At 41.9% G+C, this 27,924-nt stretch overlaps 1 protein-coding gene across 1 annotated transcript; it reads right to left on the reverse strand.

Annotated features, from left to right (window-relative positions):
• Positions 1-131: 131 nt before the first annotated feature.
• On the reverse strand, positions 132-26,410 carry lamb1a (laminin, beta 1a). Its single transcript, XM_028042330.1, has 33 exons — positions 26,254-26,410; positions 24,976-25,190; positions 23,636-23,777; positions 22,703-22,776; positions 22,114-22,302; positions 21,923-21,986; positions 21,636-21,838; positions 21,406-21,526; positions 20,826-21,014; positions 20,056-20,232; positions 17,919-18,031; positions 17,670-17,749; positions 16,550-16,685; positions 15,282-15,440; positions 15,041-15,168; positions 14,511-14,631; positions 14,121-14,313; positions 12,999-13,142; positions 11,959-12,190; positions 11,712-11,875; positions 8,849-9,073; positions 8,258-8,475; positions 7,864-7,960; positions 5,795-6,164; positions 5,539-5,723; positions 3,225-3,466; positions 2,231-2,440; positions 2,012-2,156; positions 1,644-1,851; positions 1,395-1,536; positions 1,133-1,309; positions 895-1,054; positions 132-772 (listed from the first exon to the last, which is right to left on the reverse strand). Exons 1-33 carry the CDS (start codon positions 26,282-26,284, stop codon positions 633-635), a joined length of 5,394 nt encoding a protein of 1,797 aa, XP_027898131.1. The 5' UTR covers positions 26,285-26,410; the 3' UTR covers positions 132-632.
• Positions 26,411-27,924: the final 1,514 nt, after the last annotated feature.

The raw sequence follows: 27,924 nt of genomic DNA on the forward strand, positions 1-27,924 counted from the left end.
GTAAATTATAAAATCTATGAATGTATTTTAACAAGTTCTGTTTTACACAGAAATACGCAAACAGATAAAGACACCTCAGGTCTGCCAATAACCCACTGTAAAAAAAAAAAAGCTTCAATGAACACAATGACTTTTTTACTCATTTAAAACATTTTATTAAAATTATTTTGCGTTTTAAAGATACGATTTGGTAAAACAGAACAACTGTAACAGAACAGGTTGCAGTCAGATGGTAAAACATTCACGTTTTGAGAAGTTATTCTCTTTTCCACTGATTCATTCAGTCAAAGTTAATGAAATCAGTCGATTAAAATTTGTAGAAAATAGATTTAGAAAAATATTATTTGCCTCACAATGGAATTCATATTAAAGCTAATATGTTTGGGAACAATCCTAAAATGAACTAAAAGATCAAATATAGAACAGTAAACAAAAAACTTTTTTTTTTTTTTTTAAATGAAAGACTCTTTGGTCTTTTCTGAATAAATCTGTAATTGGACATGGATTAGCACAGCAACTTTCTAGCCGTTGGCCTCCCCCCAAAACAAATCGGAGCCAAATAAAACAGATGTGAAGTAATAAAAAGGTGGATATGCTTTTGTAACTGGGCTCAGGATGATGATGCGATGAGTCTAAAAGAAGCAGGTGCTGTAGAGGGTGACCTTATGGCTGATTTCCTGCAGCAGCTTCTTCACTGCTGCCTCCATCTCAACCAGCTGTTCAGCTTTCAACTCAAGAGTTCGCTGATTGTCATCGTACGACTTTTCCAGATCTGAAACAAGGACATTTTTTATTTTTCTGTCACACATCTGTTGTGTTTTCTGGGTAACTCTTAAGTAAATGATAAGCCAAGAAAAATAAGCAAGCAGCATTCCTGGACTCAGAGGAAATTACCTTTCAGCAGCTGCAACTTGTCGCTGGCTTGCAGCAGCAACTGTTTGGCCTGGTTCTGCAGTGACTCCGCCCTCTTCTTAGCGTCGGCCACACCCCCCGCTTTCTGATCTATCAGCTGTTCCACTGTGCTGTACTTTTGCTTCACCTCCGACTCAAACTCCTAAAACATGCACAAGGACATCAGAACAGCAGAGGCAGAATTACAGAAAAGACTAAACTATCAGATGGGTGAGCCCACCTTTTTGACCTCCTCTGCGATCCTTCCGATGTCTGCGGCTTCCTGATTGGCCAGCTTGGTTCTCTGAGTAACGTTTGCGGATCTGTCGGCGAGCAGCTTCACATCCTGCTCGAGCCTCTGCAGCCTCTGGGTGGCGTTGTCCAGCTTTGACTCTGCGTCTGCCGTCTCCGTCTCTACCTGAAAACACAATATGTGCTTTTTGTTTTACCAGATCTGACGTCAAGGTATGACGAGGTGAATATCGATGGCGGCCGCCACTGACGGAGGAGAGCAGCTTGGCGGTGGTCTGGATGTCGGAGGCGGCCTGCTGGATGGCGCTGCTGGCAGCTGTGTGAGCTCTCTGAGCTTCTTCCAGAGCTTGTTTCACTTTCTCTGCAGAGTCCTTCGTATCTGTCGCCTGCTTACTAACAAGAACAGAAAAGTCTATTTAATGTCTATGTGAAACAAATATACTGTGTACATCCTGTTGTGTTTTCACCAAGTTCTCCGAGAGACCTTTAAAGTGGGTCACCTTGCTTGGCGGGCCTGGTCCAGCAGAGTCTCTGCCCTCTGAATGTCGTCGGCGCTCTGCTGTAAGATTGCCTCCACGTGTCCCAGCTCTCCCACCTTGTGTCGGATCTCATCCGTTAGGTTCTGCAGCTGAGCCGGTGTGGTCGGCATCTGCATGGCCAGAACTTCATTTGCCACCAGTTCGATGCTCTCCAGGTCTGCAGCGTCCTCTGAAAAGGCCACAAGAGTTTATATTCGACTGAAGCTTTTTAGTTTTGTCTCCAAGTATCTTGTCTGGATGGCGTTGCATCCAGACAAATGGAGTTGCAAGGGTTGGTTTTGAACACCAGGAATACCTAGAGATCTCGCTTTAAAGAAGGGGAAACATACGTGTGAGGAAGTCTTTGATCTGTCTGATCAAGCTTCGCAGCTCGTCGTTGCTCTGGTCAACCTTGTGTTTGGTTCTGTTGGTCTTCATAAGGACATTCTGGGCACTGAGCTTCGCCTCATCCGCCTGCATTTTCACCTCCAACACCTGAGGAGAGACTACAGCTGAAGACAGTCCTCACGGTTCAGCTCAGACCACAAACCAGGACTCCAGAGACCTACCATCTTGGAGAGCTTCTCCACCTCTGCCATGGCGCTGATGATTTCCTGCTCGGCCTCTTGAGTCTTCAACAGGATGCTGTTGGCTGCTGTCACTGCACCATCACATCCTTCTCCTCCACACTTGGGCTGACCTTCAGGGTCCACACAGCCCAGACCTCCGCAGGGCGAAGACCAGCAGGAGTCTTGGCCGGATGATGGACTGCCACAGGTCTGCAAAACCCAGGACATAAAAAGAACAAACTATAAAATCCTAAATCTGGTGAAAGACAAAGACTTTCTGAATAAAATACAGATATGAGCAGCAGGATTGTAAGGTATGATTTACATACTATTGACCCTACCAAGATCATGGATCACTCTGAAGAAATCAAAAATAGGTTAAGAGATCATGTTGCTTTATGTTTGGAAAGGAAATATTCTTGAAATGGGCATTTCATCAAGACGAGAGCCCTAAAAACTCCAATAAAAAAGCAGGTTCTTGGTTGAAGATACAGTTCAAGATTGTACTGTTCGCTATTGCAACCAGTACAAATGGTGCAAATGTGTCAGAGGGGATTTGACACATTTTGTTTCCACGGCAAAATAAAATAAATGCAGAAGATCTGGGGAACACGATAGCCCTGGACTACCAGGAGTTAGATCGATTCCATGCAACATATTGGAACCAGGACTTAAATGGTTATACAACATAAAATCACCTCAGTTCACATTAGAGGTAAATATTCAAACATTTTTTTCAGTTTAAACTGTAAATGTTGAGTTTACAAGACATTTATTTGTTTTAAACAGCCTAATATTCTTTTTCCCCCTCTTTCTGTAACACATTTTATTTATCTTTCCTTATGTTTTCCTTGTAAAACAAATAGCATTGTTTTTCCAATGCATTTGTTAAAATATAAATAGACATAATCATAATATCTTACTTTAAAAAAACACTGCTTTTATTTGTAACACAACTGTATAAATCAGACTGTATAATCTGCAGATGCTTTACCTTATAGCTGATCACTGATAGGTCCAAAGTCTCCATCTCTCCAGCCAGGTTGTCCAGCTTCTGAGCATGCTCAGACTGTCTCTCCAGAAACTCCTCCCTGGTTTGGTTCATTTTGTCTTCTGTGAGTTGCCGCAGGGCGGCAGAAGATTCAACTGGGTTGCCGGCGTTGATGGTTGAGGCATTTGCTCGCGCCTCGGCTGCTTGGGACTGCAGGAAGTACTTAGTGACGCTGTCTGTTGCCCCTGGTAACAGAAAGACTTTATATTGTGTAGATCGGAGAGGATCATCTCCATGCTTATAACAAAATAACTGATCCATACTGATGCGTTTTTGGTACAAATTATGATGATCATAAGGAAACAAACAGGTCTGAAATGCCATTCCCTCATGCCAGCTGCATTGGTTGCTTCTTCAGTGACAAACCAACCTCAGAAAACACAGAACTTATTTTCTGAAATGTAATCAGTTCAGTGATTGACCTGCAGGGGGAGACACAGCACATACAGGTAAAAGCCAGTAAATTAGAATATTTTGAAAAACTTGATTTATTTCAGTAATTGCATTCAAAAGGTGTAACTTGTACATTATATTTATTCATTGCACACAGACTGATGCATTCAAATGTTTATTTCATTTAATTTTGATGATTTGAAGTGGCAACAAATGAAAATCCAAAATTCCGTGTGTCACAAAATTAGAATATTACTTAAGGCTAATACAAAAAAGGGATTTTTTAGAAATGTTGGCCAACTGAAAAGTATGAAAATGAAAAATATGAGCATGTACAATACTCAATACTTGGTTGGAGCTCCTTTTGCCCCAATTACTGCATTAATGCGGCGTGGCATGGAGTCGATGAGTTTCTGGCACTGCTCAGGTGTTATGAGAGCCCAGGTTGCTCTGATAGTGGCCTTCAACTCTTCTGCGTTTTTGGGTCTGGCATTCTGCATCTTCCTTTTCACAATACCCCACAGATTTTCTATGGGGCTAAGGTCAGGGGAGTTGGCTGGCCAATTTAGAACAGAAATACCATGGTCCGTAAACCAGGCACGGGTAGATTTTGCGCTGTGTGCAGGCGCCAAGTCCTGTTGGAACCTGAAATCTCCATCTCCATAGAGCAGGTCAGCAGCAGGAAGCATGAAGTGCTCTAAAACTTGCTGGTAGACGGCTGCGTTGACCCTGGATCTCAGGAAACAGAGTGGACCGACACCAGCAGATGACATGGCACCCCAAACCATCACTGATGGTGGAAACTTTACACTAGACTTCAGGCAACGTGGATCCTGTGCCTCTCCTGTCTTCCTCCAGACTCTGGGACCTCGATTTCCAAAGGAAATGCAAAATTTGCTTTCGTCAGAAAACATGACTTTGGACCACTCAGCAGCAGTCCAGCTCTTTTTTTCCTTAGTACAGGTGAAACGCTTTTCGCGCTGTTTCTTGGTCAACAGTGGCTTGACACGAGGTATGCGGCAGTTGAAACCCATGTCTTTCAAGTGTCTCTTGGTGGTGGATCTTGAAGCACTGACTCCAGCAGCTGTCCACTCCTTGTGAATCTCCCCCACATTTTTGAATGGGTTTTTCTTCACAATCTTGACTAGGGCGCAGTGATCCCTATCGCTTGTACACTTTTTCTGACCACAGTTTTTCCTTCCCTTTGCCTCTCTATTAATGTGTTTGGACACAGAGCTCTGAGAACAGCCAGCCTCTTCAGCAATAACCTTTTGTCTCTTTCCCTCCTTGTGCAATGTGTCGATGGTCGCCTTTTGGACAGCTGTCAAATCTGAAGTCTTCCCCATGTTTGTGTAGGCTTCAGAACTGGACTGAGAGACCATTTAAAGCCCTTTGCAGGTGTTTTGAGTTAATCAGCTGATTAGTTTGTGGCACCAGGTGTCTTCAAAATGTAACCCTTACACAATATTCTAATTTTGTGACACACACGGAATTTTGGATTTTCATTTGTTGCCACTTCAAATCATCAAAATTAAATGAAATAAACATTTGAATGCATCAGTCTGTGTGCAATGAATAAATATGATGTACAAGTTACACCTTTTGAATGCAATTACTGAAATAAATCAAGTTTTTCAAAATATTCTAATTTACTGGCTTTTACCTGTAGATCTGATCCAGTCTAAATATCATTTTATGTTGCAAAAACCTGTTAATCAGGGAATGACATCATTTAAAGTTATTTAATTTACCCAGTTCTGATTGCCAAACAGATTACCGTCCATTTCTCGTAAGTTTTAGTGCTTTAATTTCGAAAAGATCGTGTTCAACAGCTCTCTACAAACTTTGAGCTGCAAGTCTTTACCTCTGATGTTGGAGTTCTTGATGAACTCCACTTGGTCCAGCAGCTCCTGGACCGTCCGCTCCAGTTTCTGAGCATCCGAAGTTACAGAGTCCAGTTGGGTTTTAATGCCAGAGTCCTGCTCAGCCACCAGATCCAGAGTCTCCTCGGTGTTGTTCATGGTCTGGCTCAAAGCTGCCATCAGGTCGCTGAGACACAAACGGAGATCAGAGTCCACATCCAGATGGGACATTTTCACACCAGGTCCCGTCTGACCTACCTGGCCTGTTGCAGCAAGTTTTGGACCTCAGTCAGAGGCTGCGAGGCCGGATCTTGATCTAAGATGCTCTGGATGTCTGAGGCACTTCTCTCCATGCTCTCTATGGACTTCCTGTACGGTCCGCTGATTCCACTGGCTTTAATGGAGCTGACCTTGTTGACCAGTCGGTGTGTCTGATTGGTCAGCTGACCAATGACGTTGTCCCACTCTGAGAAACACTGGTGGCACCGATGGCAGTCTGGGAAGGTCCCGTGGAAGCCGCGGGCGCAGGCGTTGCAGCGAGACCCGGCCACGCCCTCCACGCAGACGCAGTGGCCGCTCACTTTGTTGCACTGTGGCTCCAAGGTGCCGCGAGGGTCGCAGTCGCATGCTGTGGAGACAAACGGCCATGGCTTTATTCTGAAAAGCTGAAATCCTCCAGTTTCTCACACAACTCCACCTACTTCAAAGTTAAAAGAAGAATAAAAACCTGGTAACATGAGGACTTGAGCAACACTGGAAGTACTGATCTGTGGTTCCCCAAGGCAGATATAAGCAAGAGTCAATTAAGAATAGAAAACTTTGTGTATTTTTCTCTTTTTAATATCAGCAATAAATTAAACAAGTAACATTTTAATGAAACAACATAAACAGGTCTGAAAAAGGGCTGCAGTAGTTTGAGTTTGGATGTGCCGTTTTCCCGGAGTGACCAACGCAACCACACCGGCTGAGGAATGGGACGGCATCCCACAGCACTGTGTGACCAGTGACCACACCCTAATTATTAAATTACAAGTGTGCCATGTTTTGTTCAACCCAATGATTGTTTTTTCTGTATCTGGTTCAAATTAAGAAACAGCTGCTTTCAGATGTGGAAACTAACAGCAACAAACTGGGACTTTTCTACTCCAAACGTCCGTCGAAAACTAAAGACCCAAAAAGTACCGCAGACTCTCACAAAGTCCAGGTTTTAGGAGGATTTTTAATCATATTTCCCTGCAACACTTGGGTCTTCCTGCTACAGCTATCTTCATGCCTCATCCTTACATCCTAAATCTTCACTTTCAGCATCGACTCTTTGGTGTGAAGGACCGATTTAACGTCTTTGTGTATTTTTGAGTTTTGTGCTGGTTCTGATCAGTCTGGTCTTGTTCACATGGAGTAAAAATATTTGAAGCTCGTTGAACATCTGGATGTAATCCGACTGCAACAGAGAGGTTCTTTGAACACAGACATTCCCACAAAGTAGTTTGGGTTTTTTGTTGTTTTTTTTATGGGCCATTAGAAATGCGTCTGAACTCTGGATTCCTGGTTTTGGGGGAAAAGCTCTTGAAGAACACAAAGTTGGGGATATAAGCATTTGACCCCTTGCTGATTTTAGATTCATTTTAATGCACACTCAGAATATAAACAATAATTCAGAAAGAAAAATCCACTATATAAGACTTTGTAATAGGTTTGTGTCTCATTAAGGGATTTTAATCCACTCCTCCTCAGAGAAACTCTAAATCATGTCTGTTTTTTGGCTGCAGTTTGAATCTTCAGCACTCTTTGCAGATGTTTATCATACCACAGTCTGGAGATTTGCTATATGTTCTTCTTTTGCCACAGCATTGCTGTCTTAGCAGTGAATCTGAGTTTATTGCTATTTTTTAGCTCTCATCCACGACTCTAATTTACTGTTTTCATCCTAGTTTTCACAGAAAACATTAGTTTTTCTCCACAAATGGAAGAATTTCACCACTTCCTCTCATATCTCCTCTGGTCATTTAGGAAACCTAAGAGATTATCTGCAAATTTTAAATTGATTGAACTATGTGATATGACAAATTGTTAATTTAAGAGAGTCTGAACTCTGTTTCTGCTTGCACTTATTTCACTCACATGCAAACTACTTTTTACCTTGCATAAAATAATAATTACACCCCCCCCAAAAAACCCAAAACATTATTTCCTCTCAAAAATTATATATTTCTTTGGTTTGTAGGTGTTATGAACAACTCAGAAATTCAGCAGCACAGGAAGTACGAAACTAGATTTTCTAGAAACAGACTTAAAAGCCAGACTGATCTATTTCCAGTGAAACTCACCATGACACTGGACTTCAGGGTCTCCCCAGAACAGCTCTCGGCACTCGTTACAAGTTTTTCCTCCAAAGCCAGGTTGGCAGGAGCACTGACCGCTGATCTGAGGGAAATCAACCGTCTCCATTAATATTCTATCACTTCATCAAGCAGAAGCGTTTGTGCTTCTGCTTGATGAAGCAGAAGCAGAAGCATCATCTGCTTTATCAGAAGTTCAGCCTTCTGATGAACTTCTGATAAAAGTTCATCAGAAGGCTTCTTGTTATTCATGTTGAACTCCAGAGGTTAACAAACCGACACTCAGGATGAGTTGATGGAAATATTTGAGGCTTACATAAAGTCTGACAACAGAACAAAGCTTCAGTCTGAATTTTATCAGTGAAACAGAAAAGCTCTTCACCTCGTTACAGGTCGTCCCGTACGAATGCTCAGGGTTGCAGTCGCAGCTCTGACAGCCGGCGCCGCTGGCCATGTTCCAGGTGTCGGGCGCACAGCGGTCACAGTGTTGACCAATCGCGTTGGGTCTGCAATGGCACTGGCCGCTGCTGCGGTCGCAGTGGCAGTCGGTGGAGGACTGGCAGCTGGACTCGTCGCTGCCCAGCTGATTACAGACACATTCTGTGATCACAAAACAGAATTATGGACAGTTTATCAGCAACTCAACAACCTTTCAGCTGAATTTTCAATTTTTAAGTTTAATTTTTTCCTACTTTATGTATTTTTAATTTCACTTCTTGGCTTTTTGACTTCTGGCTACAGAGTCAGTTTCCTAATAAAAATTAAAAAAATCTTATCTGAATATTGTTTGCAATTTTAATTTAACAAAATATAGCAGCGACAATAACCCTTTGTTTCACATAATACATTTGATATTTTTCATGTTTAACCAGTCTGTACTGGATTTTTACCTATTGGTTTTCATTATTTCTGTCTCAGTTATACTGGTTTCTCTGTGTTGTGAGGTGTGCAGGAAGTTTTCACTTTCACTCACTCCTGCAGTCCTGAACCAAGGCGTTGCCGTAGTAACCCAGTTTGCAGTTCTGGCAGGACGGACCCTCGCTGTGGTACAGACAGCGCAGGCACTCGCCGGATCTGGCGTCACAGGACTCCGGGTCCAGCATGTCGATGTTGTTGTTGCACTGGCACGGGAGACACTGGCCACCGGCCTGTTCAGGGTTTCCATAGTAACCAGGTGAACACTGATCACAGCGAGCACCTGCAGAGGACGAGAGGTTTGGTTAACAACCCGATCATCAGCTTCCTTGAACTCTGCAGAGTTTTAAAATGGGTTCAAGATAATATACTGTAACACAAAAATGAACTCTCACACACAGATAAAAACTGAGATTCATTATTTCATTATCCAAGAGAACAAAATTCTATAAAGTTTGGAAAAATAAATCTCTTCAAGGGCCACAAACGGCCCCCAGGCTGAACTTGGGACACACTTCATCTAGGAAAATCCAAGTTTTCTCTTAGAAAAATAAAGCTTGTTTACTTTCATACAGGTAAACAAGTCACTGTACAAAGACACAGATAGTCCAGTTTTAACTTCTCCTCTTTTAGGTCAATCAGGATGACCACATTTGTTTGTATTTGCTAAAATCCCCACCCAACTTTTCAAATTGAGTGGGGATTCTTCCACAAGCTTCTCAAGATATAACATCAACGCCTTCTGAACTTAATGTTATATTCAGTCGAATAACTGCCTGTTTAGTTTATGAAAGCCAAGACGATGATGTCATGGCTTTGAGATTTGTGTTAAATGGAGAAACACCCAGTGACAAACATCTGCTTCCTTGTGCAGCTGTTTTAGTTTTTATTTCATGTGTCAAGAGATAAAAGCTTAAACTTAGCCTAGCTTCACAGAGAGTTACAGCGCTCCATGAGTCTGGATTATCCTCGGCAGGACCGACCCAAGCCTTTATGACATTTCCTCACTAATAATATGAGGAAATGTCTTCATATTATTTCCTCACATTAGTGGAATATTAAACAATATTAAGGAATTATCGACTTACATCAATCTCCTATACATTACTGAAAAGCTACTCAAGTTTTTTCATATTTTAAGTGAACTAAGACGTTTACACTAGAAACTAGACCAAAAATACTTGGTAAAATTTGTATTTTTTTTTAAGTGTACATCATACCAATGTTATTATGGCTCTTGATTTTAATCTTACAGGAGTAGCAAACAAGCAAAGATGATCTAATTAATTTACAATTTGAAATGGAGAGTGGCATTTACTGCAAGTGCGGCATATTAAGTTAAGTATTTGAAAATAAAATTTGGAGATGAACATTGAATTTACAGTAAACAAGTTACCAAATTTGATATCTTTTGTTTTTAAAATTGGGAACAGAAAGTGTAAACAGTGTAAAATGTGTAATCTATCACTACACTACTACCAGGTGGTATTGGGTGCAATTTCCAGAAACCTGCGGATGCCTCATTAATTTGCTCCAGTAATTATTTATAAATATAACCAGATAGGAAATGTCCAGCCAAAAAACTGTTGAGGAAAGTGACAGATTCTGTGTCCTAGAGATGTTTTGGTGCCAAACGCTTCTTTATCCCCATCCCATGGAGACTTTATGAGGACGTTGGCTTTAGCTAGCAAGATGTTGGCATTATCCACAGCAAAACAAGTCCAGTATTAACATGACGTGAAAAGTCACTCTGTGAGGACGAAGCCATTTCTAAAATAACAAAGAAAAGCCAGATAACATCTTGCAAATACTCTTATGGAGAAAGACCTTTACAGGAAGATGGATGAAAGCATCTAAACAGATTGGTGCACTTCACAAAGTAGATGAGGAAAGAACATGAGGTAAAAATTACCAAGGAGAGTAAAGAAATTAATTTAAAGAAAAGCATAAAAAACTCAATTCTCTGATTCTGATTGTTTTTGAATTTAGTAAATAGAATCATTGTGGTTGAGCTGAACTAAAACAAGTAAGGTTTAATCTGATTTAAGGTTATTCATCTATTCATACGGGGTATGTAAACATCTGGTTTCAGTTGTATTTGTTGGCAAAGCTGATCAATATTACTCTGGTCAACTTTGCTTCATCAAAGCAACCTGCCAGAAGCAATGACATTAGGTCAGACATGCAGACATTTAATCCCCTCTCTCAGCCTGTGTTTCTCCTGTCAGATGGAAACAAAGAAAGTTGGTGACTCATGCGTCTGTCAGCAGCTGATTTCCCCCTGAACATCTTATTTCCTGCTTTAATAACAGACCTGACGTCTCAACACATCCCCCGCTCTCAGAGTTTCCCTCGGACTGAATAACAGAGCAGCTTCTCCTCAAATTAAAAGCTTGTGTTGAGACCATAAGTCAGGATCATAAAGCAATCCTCAGAGAAACATCTGGAGCTCAGAGCTGGTCCCTTCAAGAGTGGTTTTGTTTTCAAGGGGAAAAGGTGATGCACTTTTTTATATATAAAAAATTAGCTTAGATCAATGTTGCAAACTAATTTACTAAAACCCCTTCAAAAATAAAGCGAACAAAAAAAAAAAAAAAAAGCCATTTTTTCAGTCTTATTGCTAGAGCTGGCATTTAAGGGAATAAAATTCAGAGATTTTGTGATTTATTTAGATTGTGTGGTGATGACTGTAGTGAGTAATGGCATTTGTATATTACATTTCAAATGCATTTTTTAAAAACGTACAGAAAGAATTTAGTTTTCACACAATATTTCTAGGCTTAGAAGAGCACAGGTGAGGTACAAAATCAAGAGACATTTATAAAATTATTCAGTTTGGATTTTCCTGACAGATTTGGACAAACTTGGAGAAAGTTATAAGTTCTATTTGTTTGTTCTGTCAGAGTGAATAAAGTTCCCACCTTTGAATCCTGGGTTGCAAACACACACAACCTGCTCCGAGGTGTCGCTGCGGTAACAACTTCCCGCAAACTGCCGCAAACTGTTCGGCCCGTCGGGACACAAACATGGGCGACAGTGGTCACCTGAGCCCAGAACCGGGTCGCCATAGTAACCATCCAGACACCTGAATGGGTGGGAAGGAATCTGTGAGGTCAGATGGAACTCATCTGAGATCAGATCCTGTCCCTACGGGTCACCTGGGCGCACCTGTCGCAGCTGTGTCCGGTGGTGTGATCCCTGCAGGCGGTGCAGCGGCCGGTGGCGGCGTCGCAGCTCTCCGTGTGTCCGTTACAGGAGCAGGGGCGGCAGGCCGGGAAGCCCCAGTGACCCGGCAGGCAGCGGTCGCACTGCCGACCGTAGGCGCCGGCGACACAGACGCACTGACCACTCAGCTGATCGCAGATTGGACTCTGGGACCCCTGAGGGTCGCATGCACACTCTGCAAAACACAGAACAACCTCAGAAAGTCCATCCACACTGCAAAAACACAAAATATCACCAATTAGGTTTGGTCTAGATTCCACTGCTACACCAAAAATAATTGGTGTAGCATTATTTTTGGTCTAGTGTATGTTAGCGATACATATGTTACTAAAATACCAGTGTACTAACATATTTATCATACTAAAAAGTTACTTGCAATTACTTCTTATTTTCAGCAATAGGAATCATCAACTTAAAGCAAACTCCTATATCTCACTGAAAAGTATTGTGTAGGTTAGTACATATGTACAAACATATGTACTAATATGTTAGTACATATGTCATACTAACATATTAGTACGCTAACATATTAGTACACTCGAATTAAGACAGAACTAACTTGCAAGTAACTTTTCAAGCAATATATAGGAGCTTGTTTAAGTCAATAATTCCTTAATATAAATAAAAAAAGTACTAGTTTCACTGGAAGATTATTTCACTTATAACAAGACCTTTTCCCATATAAAAAGTTAATAAATCTGCCAGTGCAAAAAGCACTTCTTCAACAATATCAAGGAATTATTGAAAAAAAACAAACTCCTATATCTTTCTAAAAAGTTACTTGCAAGTCTTAATTCAAGTGTACTAAGATATTTGCAGTAGAAACTACACCAAAAATAATTGGTAACATTTTGCTTTAGCAGTGTAGAAGTGTGAAACTATCCATACAACATATCAGCCGCTGCACCTTTTACTGCACCTATTGATTATCACATTATTGATCCGTATCTGACAGGCTGTTTATTCAAGAAAAGGTGTCTGACCTTTGCAGCCGCTCGGTCCAAACTGAAAAGTGGCCGGAGCGCATCTGTCACAGTTCCTGCCCGCCACGTTGGGTCGACACTGACACTGGCCCCCGCTGGGGTCACACACTGTGCTGAGGGAGCCCTGGGGGTCACACTGGCACTCTGGAAAATGGGAGTCCAACATAAGGGACAATTCAAAACACTAAATCTGCACATCCTGGGGAGAGACATGAAGAATTTACAAGCTCAGGGGAATTCAGAGAGGAAACAAGTCGAGTCTTGCTGAAGAAGAGAAGCTGGAGGCTGAGCGCTGATGGGAGGCATTTAGGGATCAGCAAAGACAACAGGTCACTGTTAAAGCAGCTGTGAGGGAGGCGGCAAGAGAACAAGAGGTGATGAAATCAGATGCATGTAAAGAGGGAGGAAAGGAGAAACATTGCTAATGGGATCGGTCACATCTTGATATTTTGAACAATAAAAGTCTTTCTGAAGTTTTTCTTCACTGCAAAAACAAAATAATTTTTTGTTTCTAGTGCAAATATCTTAATACACATGAAATAAGACAAAACTAACTAAAAATTAGCTGTTCAGCTCAATGTAGGAGCTTGTTTTAAGTCAATAATTTCTTAACGTTGCTGAAAAAGTACTAGTTGTAAGTAAACTAATCTGCCATTGCAGCAAGACACTTTTTCCAATACTATAAGAAAAATTGTCTTATTCCACTGGATGATTGTTTTATTTATTGCTAGAGTTTTTTAATCAATATTAAGGAATCTTCAACTTAAAGCAAGCTCCTTTACTGAAAAGTAATGTGTAGGTTAGCTTTGTCTTATTTCAAGATATTTGCACTAAAAACCAGACCAAAAATGTGTGTTAGAATTTTGTGTTTGCATTTGTTTTTACAGAGCTTTCTTGTTGAAAATGTTTTCATGCAGCTCTTCCTGGTTTTTACTGAGGTGTGACTGAAATAATCCCCTCTGAATCAGAGCGGAGCTGAAATCAAACCCTGAGGGGAATTCCTGCCGTCAGCCTGATTGGCCTGGGTCAAAGGTCGGAGTCCGGGGTTAAGTAGAGACATTCCTCAGAGAGCAAGAACTACCTTTGCTCCATCATCACTGCACTGCACTGAGTGCTGAGTACCTTTAGCTCCCTGCTGCAACAGGGCAGAGATGCTGAAGATGAAGTTCCTGCAGATGTCAGTCATCGGGGTTTTAATGACACTCTGGCTGTTCTCCAAACATCGATAACGCTGAAACGTTTCCCAAGCACTCGAGTCCCCTCCCACAGAGGAGGTGAATATTTCCAGGTTCTTACAGTGCGGCATCAACACGATCTGAGGGACGGGGAGAAAAACACTGAGCTGGAGGTCCAAAAGATGTGCAGACCTGCAGTCTCAGTCCGGTTAGCACGACATGGACCACTGATAAACTATGAATAAAACGTGTAAATGACTCAGTCGGTGAGCTATATGACCTCAGTGGCTTTGAGTGGAAGAAAGGTCAGAAATGAGAAGGTGAACAGTTCTCTCACCGAGTCGATCAGCGTGTACGGAGAATGGACTTCACTGAGGGCCGAGTAGAGCGGGAGACTGAGGCGGATCGTGTAGTTCAGCCCAGATTCAAAACAAACCGCCCTCGGCAGAACCACGTACCTGTGGACACAGATTCAGCGTACACTTCAATCACTCATGACTTTTAATCCTGTCTTTTAAAAAAACAACAAGTCAGTTCAGAATTTGCTGTTTTACTTGATTTGGTTTTTTTTTTATGTGGGGTTTCCAAAGTTAGCCAAATCCAGTCCTGACTGCTGGAGGTCACCATATTTTAAGATGTTTAAGATGAATCAAATGTATGGCTCATTAACAGAACTTGATGACACACTCAGGAGGTAATTCAGTCTGTGGTCCAGTCGTTTGAGACAGGGATGCATCTAAAACATGGAGGACGTGAAGATTGGAGTTGGCTATCCCTAATTCAAGGTTTTCTGGTCTTTCTGATTGGTTTCCTTTGAATGCTCCATTTTGTTCACCCTCTGATAATTTAAGGAAGCGGCCCACTCACCGCGAGCTGGGATGAAGGGAGATCATTTGGTTGTCGTCGTCTGGCACCGTGTTGACGCAGCGGCTGTCAGCTGTAATTGGTCCAGGCCTCATTACTATCATCAGAACCTCCTCCCATTGGTCAGGCAGCTGTAGAAATACATCACAGTAAAGTGAAACAGAGTCTTCCTGACTGACAATACATCCCACAGGTTTTCAGCTTTTCCTGGTTTGCGACATCAAGCCGACAGGTTGCGTCTCACCTGAGGCTCGTAGCGGATAAGAATGTCGTACTCCATGGAATGAGGGATGTTGTCCACAGAGAAATCCAGGAAGGCCCCTTCAGGAACATTGACCAGGCCAACGCCTGTCCAGGTGGGACTGCGGTCATGAGGGTGGGGTCTGGGCACCATCGTCACTCCCTACAGACACGCAGAGGAGGCCCAACAGGTGTTTGGGTTCAGGCTGATCCAGAAATAAATAAACACTACAGCTACTCTGTGACAACAATGAAGATGTTTGGAATAATGAGGAACATGGCAAACCATGTGAAGGAAACACTATTAAGTTATATTTAAAAGATTGGAGCAGAATAAGCAGCAGAACAAATCAGGGAAACAATTAAATTATGGAATTTTTGCATCCAAAGTTTTTCAGATGCAGATCAATAGTTCTCAGTCATATAATAATATAATAAATAATAATGTAATATCAGAGCAAACGTAAGACCCAGTTTGGTTAAAATATTTTAAACAAAGCAAACATAAAACAGAATACATATTGCCTTTATGTTTTTATAACTTTAATCTACTGTTTTACTATTGATGTTTTTAATGTTTATATGTTTTATATACACGTGAAGTTAGAGGCCAAATGTGTTAGAATATCTTTCATTACAGAGAACAACAAAAAGGATACACACTTTCAGCAAATTAGGGATCCATTTATGCAACCATGTGGAACTCCAAACATCCAAATATTTAGGTTTACCCCCCATGAAATGGATTTGTAGTTGCATTTTATTGCATGTAAATAACTTTCCACTAAAAAGTTTTCTTTCTTTCTTAAGTATCTGAACCACTAGTGAGGAACATTTAGGAACATTCCGAAATGTTCCTGAGAGTTTGTAATTTGCAGTTTATTTTCTGACCATGTACACATCGCCAGGTCTTTTTGTTTTTATCTTGAAGTTATGTTGATTGCAAGATAAAGAAAAAAAACTCTATTGGACCAAATGAAAACGAGTTAGAGAAACAGTTCTGTTTTCATTTCATGTTTAGTGCTTCAGAAATTAAAACATCTCAGTTTAAAGGTCTTGTGTCCTATAACAAAAACAACTAACAAGAATCTACCAGGTTTTTTTTTTCCATCCTGCTGCAAATATTTTGTTTTCTTTTTAGGAATCAACTTTAAAGTAGATGTTAGAACGCTAGAAAATGTTTTTCTTAAATGTTTAACCTTTTTTATTTTCCAGAGGTGACGTAGGATTCAAGCTCCTTCATCACATAAACAGGTCAGAGGTTAAACTCACAGGTCCAAACTTGGCATCTTCAGCCTCGTAGGTGTAGTGATCCAGAGCAACAAAGTAGAACCCGGACTCCACCTGATCGCAGCGACGGCCGAACATGTGATCCCTGCAGACACACTGACCGCTCACCTGATCACACCTGCAGACAGGAAGTCATACAAACTGATTCATCGCAACACAAAACTGCTTGTTTCAGTCAGGGAGTCTGATTTATTTCAGCAATTGTATTTCCTTCTTGATGGTTGAACTTCACAGTCAAACATTTGGTTCCGTGATCTCGTCTCACCAGTTCATGATGAACAGTCACACTCATATGGACACTCTGCAACGCCCAGCAGTTGTTTTTAGCTAATTTGAACTTAAAGATATGAGTTATTAATTATGAAAACACTGAGAAATTTAAGTTATAAAAACAAAGTAAAAGAAACTGAAGAACTTTTAAATTTTTGTAGAAAAAAAACATTGATTTTTGGTGAGGTCTAAATTTAATAATTTCCTCTTAAGATGGCTAAGCTTGAACATCATTACCCTGAATTTTACTGAGTTTAAGCCTCAGGAATGCAGTTTGATGCTCCATAATCAGAAAATGAACCACTGTTAGCTCAATGGGAGACATGAAAAGAGAAAAACATAAAAGTCTATGTAAGGTTTGTCAGGGAGAACTTAGATTGAAAGTGAGGAATGGGACAAAGATTTCAGAGACTGATATCAGAGTTTAGTGTAAGCCTAGAAGAAGTGTGTTAGCTAAAGAGACACAGAGTGTCTGTAGGTTGTCCTGACTGTTTTTCGTCTTTGCTGATATTGTTTGCTTAATGAGTAAATGAAGGTACAGTACATTTTGGTGTTTAAGAGCAATAAAACCTCTCTTTGCAGGGATAAAAATTGAGATTAGGCACTAAGCCTTTCTTTAAGAACTGATATTTAAGTGGGTTTCCTAATTTTCACCGGAATCCACTTAAACCACATGATACAATGAGTGGTGTTTACAGATCAAGCAGAACTTCTGCTGCAGTGTTAAACCTGAAGGTTAGTACCCAGAAAATCTATCTTTATGAAAAAACTCTCCCATCCTTCCTCTTTTCTAAAGTCAATAATTGGTGAGGGTGTATTAAAATGGACTCACCGGTTGTGGACGGCTCCTCCCAGATCGCAGTCGCACGGTCTGCAGCCGTCCATGTCGTTACTGAGTCCCCAGTGTTCATCCTGCAGACCCAGCAGTACGCCCAGTTACACATCCTCCAGTCTCCAATGTCTCCAACTGAAACTCTCCCGTTTTGTTTCAGAACGTGTCTCTCTGGTGTTAGCTCGCCATCTCTGAGGACCGCGATCTGATTGTAGGATAAGTGCAGAGTAATCTGAGTATTGTCCTCACCACACACTGGTCGCAGTCCCGCCCGATCACCAGACGTTTGCAGAAACAGCTTCCTGTTTCGCTGTCACACGGGTTTCCTCCAGGAGATGTTCCCAGGGGACTGCAGGTACACGCTGCAATCATCACAACTCATCAGTCCCAATCTACATCCTAAATATATCCAGTAACACCTGCTTCTGTCTAGGTTTGAAATAAAGGATTTAAGAATTAGGTTTTGCTCCCCAAAATCCTGATGATATTTGTCTTTCCTGCAGTCTTTTGTTGTTCTGCGGAGATTTCACCGATGCTCCGACATCCTTAATTATTCACAAGTATATTCCTAAGATCACTGATTTTTAATGTTTCAGAGAAAGTCATTGTTGCAACAAACCATGAGACTACCAACACCGTGCTTAGCACATCTAGCCATTTCTGTTGTTTCATTCACTTCAGTCTCTGTTTCTTGATATATTCCAGGGAGAAATTAATTGCTGACTTAAAGAGTCCACAGCCCTATACAAACTCACTGAAAGTCTGCCTCTAGTGTTGGTGCATTAGGGTGTAAATAAACCCATGGCAGGCCCCACCTTCAGATCTAACCACTCTGCATTTCCTGTCTTTTTTTTTTTTATAACCCCTCCAGGGGGTCTTTTTGTGGGCTCTAGAGTCCCTTTTTACGAAGTAGGCTGACAGGGAAGGGGGAAGGAGAGGAGGGAAGACATGCGGTAAACGTCGCCGGGTCCGGGAGTTGAACCCACGACAACCGCGTCGAGGACTTGAGGCCTCCAAATGTGGGTCGCACTAACCCCTACGCCACCACGGCATGCCCCTGCATCTCCTGTCTGTTTGTTACTGTTGAGAGAAAGTGAGGAAACATCTGTAAAAATCAGAAGAAGTGAAAATCTATCCTTTCCCCCCCAAGCGAATCTGCTTTCACACCGACTCATCGGTGTTCAGTGGGTCACGTAGATCATAGATGATCTGACTGATATCTGCAGCTACGCCTCCTGACAAGAAAATCTCCTCACTGCATCAAACCTGCATCCACCAAAGGGTGACATGCATTTTAGTTTGGGAGCGCCACATTGGAAATCTTTGCGCCTCATTTAAAGCAAACACTCCAACCTTCTCTGGAGCATGGCATATTTCTAAATGGTGTCGTTACTCCCAATGTAAGTGACATGGTATTTCAGAGGAAAACAAAACAAAGCGAAGAACCCACATTGTTTTGGTAGATGCACAAGAAAATGAAAGATCTGATCTAAAACTCTTTAGATCACTGCACGTGTGGTAGGAATAAAAAACGAAAATATTGGTACTTTAAACCACTTACGTTCATCCAAGCATTCAAATTTCAGATACAAGTTCATACTATGTTATCTTGTTCATTTATTTTCCCTACTGTGGGACAATAAAGGATATTTCTATATTTATTTATTCTATTTAGAACAGCATATTTCACACTGGCAACATTTATAGTCCTGTTTGAAAAGACCAAAACTCCTCCAACATGATTTTATTTTCATTTCATTGGTAATGAAGACTTTCTAAAAGATGAACAGAAATTATTCTGCAGGTAGATAACCTCGTTCATTTATTCTGCACGAAGCCCTTTACAGGTGCTGGGGATACTTTGGTTACTTTATCAAAATTTCTGATGGTGTCTTTATAGTATCAAAGCCAATCCAGCTGATGTTTGTACTCACTTATTCTTGTAGGATCGCAGAGAGGCAGAGATGCCGGGTTACCTGAACAGGTTGCCAGGCCATCGCACAGAACAAATATCCACGCACAAACTCATAAGGACAATGGAGAGAGACCAATTAAGGTAGCAGTCATGTTTTTAGACTGTGGGAGGAAGCTGGAGTCCCTTACATGAACTGGGAAAACATGCAAACTCCATGCAGAAAGGTTTTAAGAGCCTCTAGGAAATCCCACGTCCTCTTGTTGTAGTGGTTCTGATGTTTGTTACCTCGGATTTAACTCTTCTGACCCAAAAGGGGAATGTTTATACCAATCAGTTCCCCGTTTCAATATCAAGCATCTCAAGTCAGTCCAGTCTGATAACATGTCAATGATTTATCAGTGAATCTGTTCCGTCTGTGAGGATCTTTGAGAAATGATCAATGAACCGAGCCTCCATGTGAGCGTTTTATACCTTTGCAGCCTTCAGGTTCATCGCTGAGCCCGTAGTACGCTGGTTTGCAGTGTTCGCACCGTTCCCCCTCCACATTGACTTTACACCGGCACTGACCAGCGATCAGACCGACTCGGACATCCGTCAATCCGTCGCATATTCCTCCATTCAGGGAGCCCACGGGGTCGCAGTTACAGGCTGCAGACAAACAAATCACAGCTACCCAGTCGACATCAGAAGAGCAGAACTCCATGTCATGTCAACAAAAGGGGAAATCTTCTGTTGACATGGAAAAATATTAAAAACTAAATCTCTGGATGTTTTTCATATCTGCCTCAGTGTGATCATCAGGACGTCAGGCTGTAGATGTGGATGATTAAAAGTGTGATTCTGTCGTTTGAGGAAAAGGTGAGCAGATAATCTGTGAGGCAGGTCTAAGCCTGGATGAAACCACATCAAAGTCCTCCAACATGAAAACATTCCTAAATGTTTGGTCCCAAATTCATCCTTTCATCTTCCTTCATGAAAATGTCTGAGTGCCTGAAATCTGATCAGGACTCAGGACTTTAGCAGAAAATATAATACCATGTTATAAAGACAAAAGAACATTTGAAATGAAAGTGCTTCTGCAAAGCACAGAAACTGTACATAGATTTGTGGATCTTTGAGGATCCTGGTTCTTTCTAAAGACAGAACTCTGTACTGACTCAGAGACCTCACGAAACAGCTGGACTCTGGTGTTATTTCACACCTTCACAGGTTTAGATTTGAATAAAAACAGGTAGACTCACGCTGGCAGATGTTTGGGTCTCTGAGGTCCTTCTCCGGATGTTGGTAATAAAACGGTCTGCACTGCTCACAGTTGTGTCCGGTCGTGTTGTGCCGACAGTCGTTGCAAACTCCTCCGCTGACGTTTCCAGAAGCCATGAACACGGCCATGTCGAAGTGGCATGAGTCCGAGTGCTGGTTACAGTTACACTCTGTAGAGCAAAGAAGAAGAACAAGAAGGAGATTTCACCTCCAATCTGATATCCAGTTTACCATAGAAGCTGTTTCAGATTAGATTTATCCAATTATTAGCTGTTTTGATTTTATTAAGGCAGTAAAGAGACGATATAATTCTGACCACTGGCAGAATCATAAACTTGCATCTCAATTATAATCAGAACCCAATAAAGTATGAATGTGTGGCTCAATTTGGACCAGATCAGTGAAACCACTTTGGGTCATTGGAGATCTACATGGGCATTATTGGACCACTTTAAAGCTACAGAGACTGTATGGAAATGGCTTACACACAAGTGGATTCTTATGGACCAGTTTATAGCCATGTAGGCCATTCTGGACCAGTATGGAACCATGAGGACTCACGTTTGCAGGCATTGGTGTTGCGCCCCTCGGCTGGTCTCCAGGGCAGATCGTGGTAAAATCCTTCGCACTGTTCACAGTTCAGTCCTTTAGTGTTGTGGTTGCACATACAGTGACCATGAACCTAAAAGACACAGACAGATAATTAATAATCATTACACACTCAAAAACAATTGAAACTGAATTGAAGACTGAAGACGTGCACTGAAGACGCGCTGAGGCAAAAAACTCACCATGCCTTCCATGGTCTGGCCTGTTCCCTCAACAGGGGCGCATTCAGACGCATGTCCATAACAGAAGCAGTTTCCTCTGACCACCATGTCATAGATGGCATAGTAATATTTCTCCTTGATCTCCATCCGAGAGTCCAGCAGGTTGTCTCCGAGTGTGTGCAGCTTGGTGAACTTAACCCGCAGGTTGGTGATCTTCAACAAGTCTGAAAAAAGAGAAAATAATCACAGATCAATAACCTTTTGCTAACTGAGACTCTGGTTAAATTGTCTGATTCAAGGAGGCGCACTCTGGATCCGTGGACTGTAAGGGTCTTCAATACGAAATGCTGGGTCCAGGACTCTGTAAATCACCTAGAAGAAGAACAATTAACAACCAAAGAGCACCAAAAGGTCACAGTAACGGATCTTCATTACATCAATGTAAGGACACTGAAATTACCCTACAGTTGCCTTCAAATGTTTTCAGGAGCTACAGTACCTCGCCTTCAGTGGATGGCTCGATGTCAGAGTAACGAGAGTCACAGATGACATCATCAACCTTCTTCATCGGACCATGGGAAACTGATGGAAAGGATGACTCGCAATCGTAGGCAAAGTAGCGGTAAACCTGCCAGGTTTTTCCATAGTCTGCTGATCGCTCAATGACCATGGCAGCTGGTCGAAACGTCTGGCGAAAGAGAACAGGTAAAGATGACACGTCCAAAACTCATCTGACTGTCTAAATAAGCTTACCAATGAGCTCATCCAATAATCAACAGAGCTGGAATAGCCATGTTTCTACTTATTGCTGGTTCAAGAAATCAGGCACTGAAGTTACTTTAAAAAGAGAACCGAGTTGAAGCATAAAGATCTGGACCATTTTTATGGTTCCTCAAAGGTTCTTACCACCTGCTCTACCACACCAGCATCAACACTTTAACTCTACTTCATCAAATCAGATGGACTCTGTCTCCACCTCCTGCTGGATGGCACCCCATTTGGGCTCAGCGCCCAATTTCTCAAAATTTGTGATTTCTATCACCAGTAACTCACACTGTCAGGAAGCCTCTTCTGTGTGAAGAGCTCACCTTGAAGGTCATAATGAGATGAGTGAAGTGAAACTCGGCTTCAAGGTTCAGCTGGACGGTGACATTCTCCACACCTGAAGAAGCCACAAATGAAAATCAGTTCAGCAACCTCAAATGTTTTGGTAATGATACAGGCCACAGTGTTCTGGACCCACTAAGGTTAATATTTGAGAGAGAGTGCCACCAAGATGAAATTTGCAGTACGAGGAAGTTACTGTGGAGGGATTCAGTTTGGGAATGCAGCTAGGTGTTAGCAAAAGACCAACATGATTTAAGCAGACTGTTATTTGTATGAGCTTTGTACGAAAAAAGCAATGTCTAGAAAGACTCAAAAGGACTTATGGAGGAACTGTCAATACTGAAATCCTACCAAATGTCTTAGGAAAGTGTCCACATTTAATGTCTTGTGGACACTCAGAAAAAGGGGTAGATTGGAGGGAAGAGCTGGATGATATGTCAGGGAGAAGTTATATTGAAATTACAGAAGACATTATCAAGAGAAATCAGTTGTATGGTGAACATAAGGAGACCTAGGGTACAACATAACTAACCTCCATAGTGGCCCATAATAATGTGAACTTAAAAGGTTTTGATCTAAATATGTAAAAAGCCATGGAGATCAGTTTCAAACATTGTTAAGTTGATGAGTATCAGAATAGGTAATGGTCCAGAACCAGCTGCCCTGAGGATGTTGTTTCAGATCCTGTTTCTGTACGATGATGGGGATGGAAACCAGACTGAAATTCTCCTTAAGACAGTGTTACTGATAAATGGGAGGGAATCAAGTAGGCATTTGTTTTCAAGGACTCTGCCAATTGATGGTCTGTTAGCAGCTGAAGAAACACGCCTTGACCTCTAACTGTGAGGTCGATACCCGGCTCTGACGCTCATATCTACCGTTTGACCGGCAGAACAACACAACTGAATCGTTACCGTTCTCGGACTGCCACCAGGTCTTCAGCCTGTTGGGACCAAATGTGGTGACGACGTTTTCAATTCGGTGGCTGTGGTTGTGATTGGCCAGCTCATCGTCATATGGTGCTGCTGAGTCACACACAAAGCACTTCTTCTCCTCCTGGTTAAAAAAAATAAACAGAGGGGGAGGGCAAAGAGTTAACAGGGAGTTAAATTCCTCGGATTCCTCTCTGCTGGTGGTCAGTGGAGATAAAACTCCTCAAGCAAAGATTCCTGAGAACAAATTAAACCTTCAGCAACACCTTCAAGCTGGGAGGTTTCCACATGTGCCGCTGCTTTACCTCATTTGTTGGAATAAGACTTTCCTGATCCGAGGTTGTTGAGCACTACTATCTTTTCAATCACAAACATTCGATGTCTGATAAGTGCATCAGAGGCAACATGGGGTTTGGTGTTTTGCTCAAAAACGCAGAACCAGACCTCAAACACATCCTAAGCCCCAGCTGCTGCTTATATTTTCTTTGTCCTTTGAACCTCCTGACACCAACTGAGAGTCTAAAACTCAAAACTAACAGATCAAGTTCAAACAGTTTACGCAATCGGACCTGAAACCAACAGCAGGGTTAGTATGAACACTTTGTGCTGACAAAAAAATAGTCCCAGAAAGGTTTGGTTTTATATCAGAATGGATGGAGAGTGTTGGACCTTTTCGCCGTTCTGTTTGTTGAAACATCTGGATAAACATCTGCCTGCAGCCAGACTCTCGACCTCCTTATAGGGAGATCGTTTTACACAGGAAACACCACAGACTGTAACACAGACACACACAGTTTAACCAAACACACAGAGCGTCCATCCCAGGGACCGGCGGGACGTCTGCAGGAGGTCAGAAACTGAAGGTTGTTTCCCAGGAAACTCAAACATGCTGATGAGAGAGGTTCCTTTACCGACTTTACAGCCCTCAAATCTTTCAAAGAAGCCCATTCATTCATTCATTCATTCATTCATTCATTCATTCATTCATTCATTCATTCATTTTCAAACTAAAAAGCTCATAGAAATCCTTGGTAGCTTAGTTGAACGTTTACCCTGGACCATGAATTTTAACTTTAAGACGTTATTTCTGTCCACACACATATCCATCTTTGTGGAAGTCAAGTTTTGCTCCCCTACAACAAAGGGCAATAAGACTGAAGGTCACGACATAGAGCAGATTTCGTCATAGTGCGACGTTGAATGAGGCCAGTTGGTGTGACAAAGGATACTGGTGTTACAGTATCCACCTAGTGGCACCTAAACTCATCAGCCTTGAAGGAATGACTCCATTGGGAAAAATAAGCATCAAACTTGTCTTTTACCTGCAAGTGGCTGACAATGCAGAACGGTTCTGGACGCTTCAGTCCACAGGTAGAGGTGGACAGCAGCTGGTGAGCTCGGCCAATCAGAAGATCGCCTGTCGCTGGGTAACAGCTGCCTTCAGTGCAAACGTCGCCAAACTCTGGGAGGCTGAGGTCATCTGGGGTCCCACCCAGCGAGCCTCTGCCCTCCTGAGTGCAGGTGAGTGCCTGCAGAGCTGAGAGAATGAACCGGGATTACATTCAGACTGGCTCTTTCAAGCAGATGAACGTCTGAAGACGAGGAGCAGATACTACTCAATAGGATGAAGGTGGATGCATTTACAGCTGGCCACTACAGTTACATCCACTGACCTTCTAACCTGCTCTGCAGCGCCTCCTGCCCTGAGTTTAACTTTGGTCAATAGAAATCTAACACCTGAAATTACTGGAGGAGTTTCAGACAACATCATAAAGTTCTGCTCCACCAGACTGATCTCAGGTCGGACTTACAGCATTTCTCTAAATTGTTGAGTTGAATATTTAAAACACCAAGCAGAGACAAGAGCTGAATTAAATTAGTCTCCATCAAAGTTTTCTGAGATCAGATTTATGTATAATCTCTTTTCAACAAGACGGATCTTTCTATTCACGTCCAGTTTTTCCTCCATTAGACTGATCCCAGGTCAGATTTAGAGTAGAAATATAGTTGTTTGTTCCACAGTGGAAAAATTCAGTCAGCAGCATGTATAATCATATACATTAATAGCCAATTTAAAACATATAAAGAACTGAGTAGGGTCATTAAAAATTAGAAGAGTGCGCATGAATATTTGTGAAAATAACTTTAGATGTAAACACTTAAAAAGTTGAAGTTTGTTGGGAGCTGAGCTGATTTAAACATCTCATCATTTTTTCCTCTTCTAATCTCAGACCAGAGTTTGAAACTGAACAGATTAATTGATCTAAACTCAGAGGAAGAAAAGTTTGTTGAACATTTTTCAGCACTCTAAAGATTTGTGTCCACTCTCTCTGAACTTTCATTTTAAAGTCATTTAAATTTTCTCTTTGTCCCCGATTGAAAACAGCTGTTTCAGGATTCACCTTGTTCCGGTTCGGATCCAGTCCGAGCCCGTTCCAGAAAACTTTTTTTTTCCCCATGGAGTTTTTAATATGTTTGAAACTGAAAGTTGAAGAAAATTAAAGTTTCCAAACTGCAGCTGATCTCAGGTCAGATCACCGGCGCTGAGTTCTAGAGCTTGTCTGGAAAAACTTCTGCAGAACCGAGTCACATTTACTCACCGAGCAGCACCGCGAGCCGCAACTGCAACATGATCCACAACCAGAACCGCCGATGAAAACCTCCAGGAACCGGGATCAAAACTTGTCAGACCCTGCAGACCTTCTGAGGATCCCGTGGGCTCCCAGAACCCCCCACCAGACCCCCGCAGCCTCCGCGGAGCTCCGCCTCATGAGAGCCACCCACCCCCGCTTCCGGCCGGCCCAGATTAAAACCACTCGAACAGAATGGTAGAACGAACGTAAAGCCCGTCCAGAACCAGAACAGCACTCAGATTTAAAAGATAAAACCTGAAGAGGAATAAAGAAAAGAAAAAAATCCGGACTGAGCTCTGGAGCCATCAAACGGCAGCTGATCTGACGTCAGCAGAACATTTTTGGCAAAGAAAGAAATGAAGAGTTCAAAATGAGAACGTTCACAGATTGGATCCCGGATCAGTTTCATGCTGAAAATGTTCAGTCTGAAGAGCCTAGATCACCTTGATATTTTCTCCATTGATCATCTGTTACTGATTAATGCTGATATATTGATTTCCCTGTCTAAAACAAAGTTTGACTCTTAACCCCCCTCTAGAGAAAACACACACCCCTCGGGAGGACCAGAGACAAAGACATTCCTGAGCCCCTTCCCTCCCCCTTTGATGAAGCTCACCTGCAGCAACAAAGAAGATGTGTGTGTGAGGGTGTGTGTGTGTGAGTGTGTGGGCTTAATGTTACCTGCTTAGGATCTCTTCTGGTTCTCTCACCCATCTTCTGATGTCTGGTAAGGCCATATGGGACACAAACCCAGTCCCGGTTCAGCAGAGCCACAGGTAGTGTCAGGGTTTAAGTTGAGGGTAATGTTAGGGTCAGGAGTGTATTCTGACTGCACTTACCTGCTAAGTGCTTGGTGCAACTGGGAGTTACTATAAAAGTCATATAAAGTCCTGACTTGATTAAAAATAAAAACTGCTTGTATGCGTGTGTGTATGCGTGTGTGTGTATGTGATGTCAGAAGGCTGCCACATGTTCAGTAACAAAGCACTGCAGTCACACTGAGCCCTGAGTTGTTCTGCTGGGGCTTCTCTCCTCTCTCCCTTCATCTCTCCATCAGGTGTTTACTGTAAACTTCCTGTTGGATTATAAACAAAGGCTGAGTGCTGATTGGCTGCTGCAGATTGGTGTGAGAAACTGATTTAAAGAATCATGAATCTTTTAAAACCTTAATAACTTTGCATCTTTTCCCTCCTTGGTTTTTTATCCTTGCATCGTTGATTAGTTTACTTTCAGTCATCGGGTTTTAACTGCATAGTGGGGATAATGATCTGTGTTAACTTCTGTGCTTACATCTGGTTTCTTTGTCTCCTTGGAGTCTGTTTCAGATGCCGTGAAAATGTAGAACTATCTGTTTTGAATTTTTAAAAATAAAAACATGAAGGTTTCTCTCTTACTTTGTGAGTTTAATAATTATTTCACAACTTCATCATTTAAATCAATGTTCCCCAATCCTGTGCTGCTTGTTTCAAGCCCCGTGGTTCTCAGATTTGTTTTTTTTTTGTCTTGTGCTCTATGCACATCATACTCTATCATATTTAAGAACATCTCAATCTAGGATTACATGTATTGTACTGAGCAGGATAATATGTACAGGGCATATTTACATTGGTGTTTAAAGGAGTAGTCTGGTGTTTTCTT

Source organism: Xiphophorus couchianus, chromosome 2 (genome assembly GCF_001444195.1).
Source record: "Xiphophorus couchianus chromosome 2, X_couchianus-1.0, whole genome shotgun sequence".
NCBI classification, from domain to species: domain Eukaryota; kingdom Metazoa; phylum Chordata; class Actinopteri; order Cyprinodontiformes; family Poeciliidae; genus Xiphophorus; species Xiphophorus couchianus.

Excerpts from the sequence above, each read along its gene's own strand:
- lamb1a (XM_028042330.1), bottom strand. The coding sequence starts at position 26,284 with ATGTTGCAGTTGCGGCTCGCGGTGCTGCTCG. Across the intron at positions 20,233-20,825 it reads AGACCCAAACATCTGCCAGC|CCTGTAACTGCGACCCCGTG; the intron begins GTGAGTCTACCT and ends GTTTGTCTGCAG. Across the intron at positions 1,310-1,394 it reads CCGCCAAGCTGCTCTCCTCC|GTAGAGACGGAGACGGCAGA; the intron begins GTCAGTGGCGGC and ends TTGTGTTTTCAG.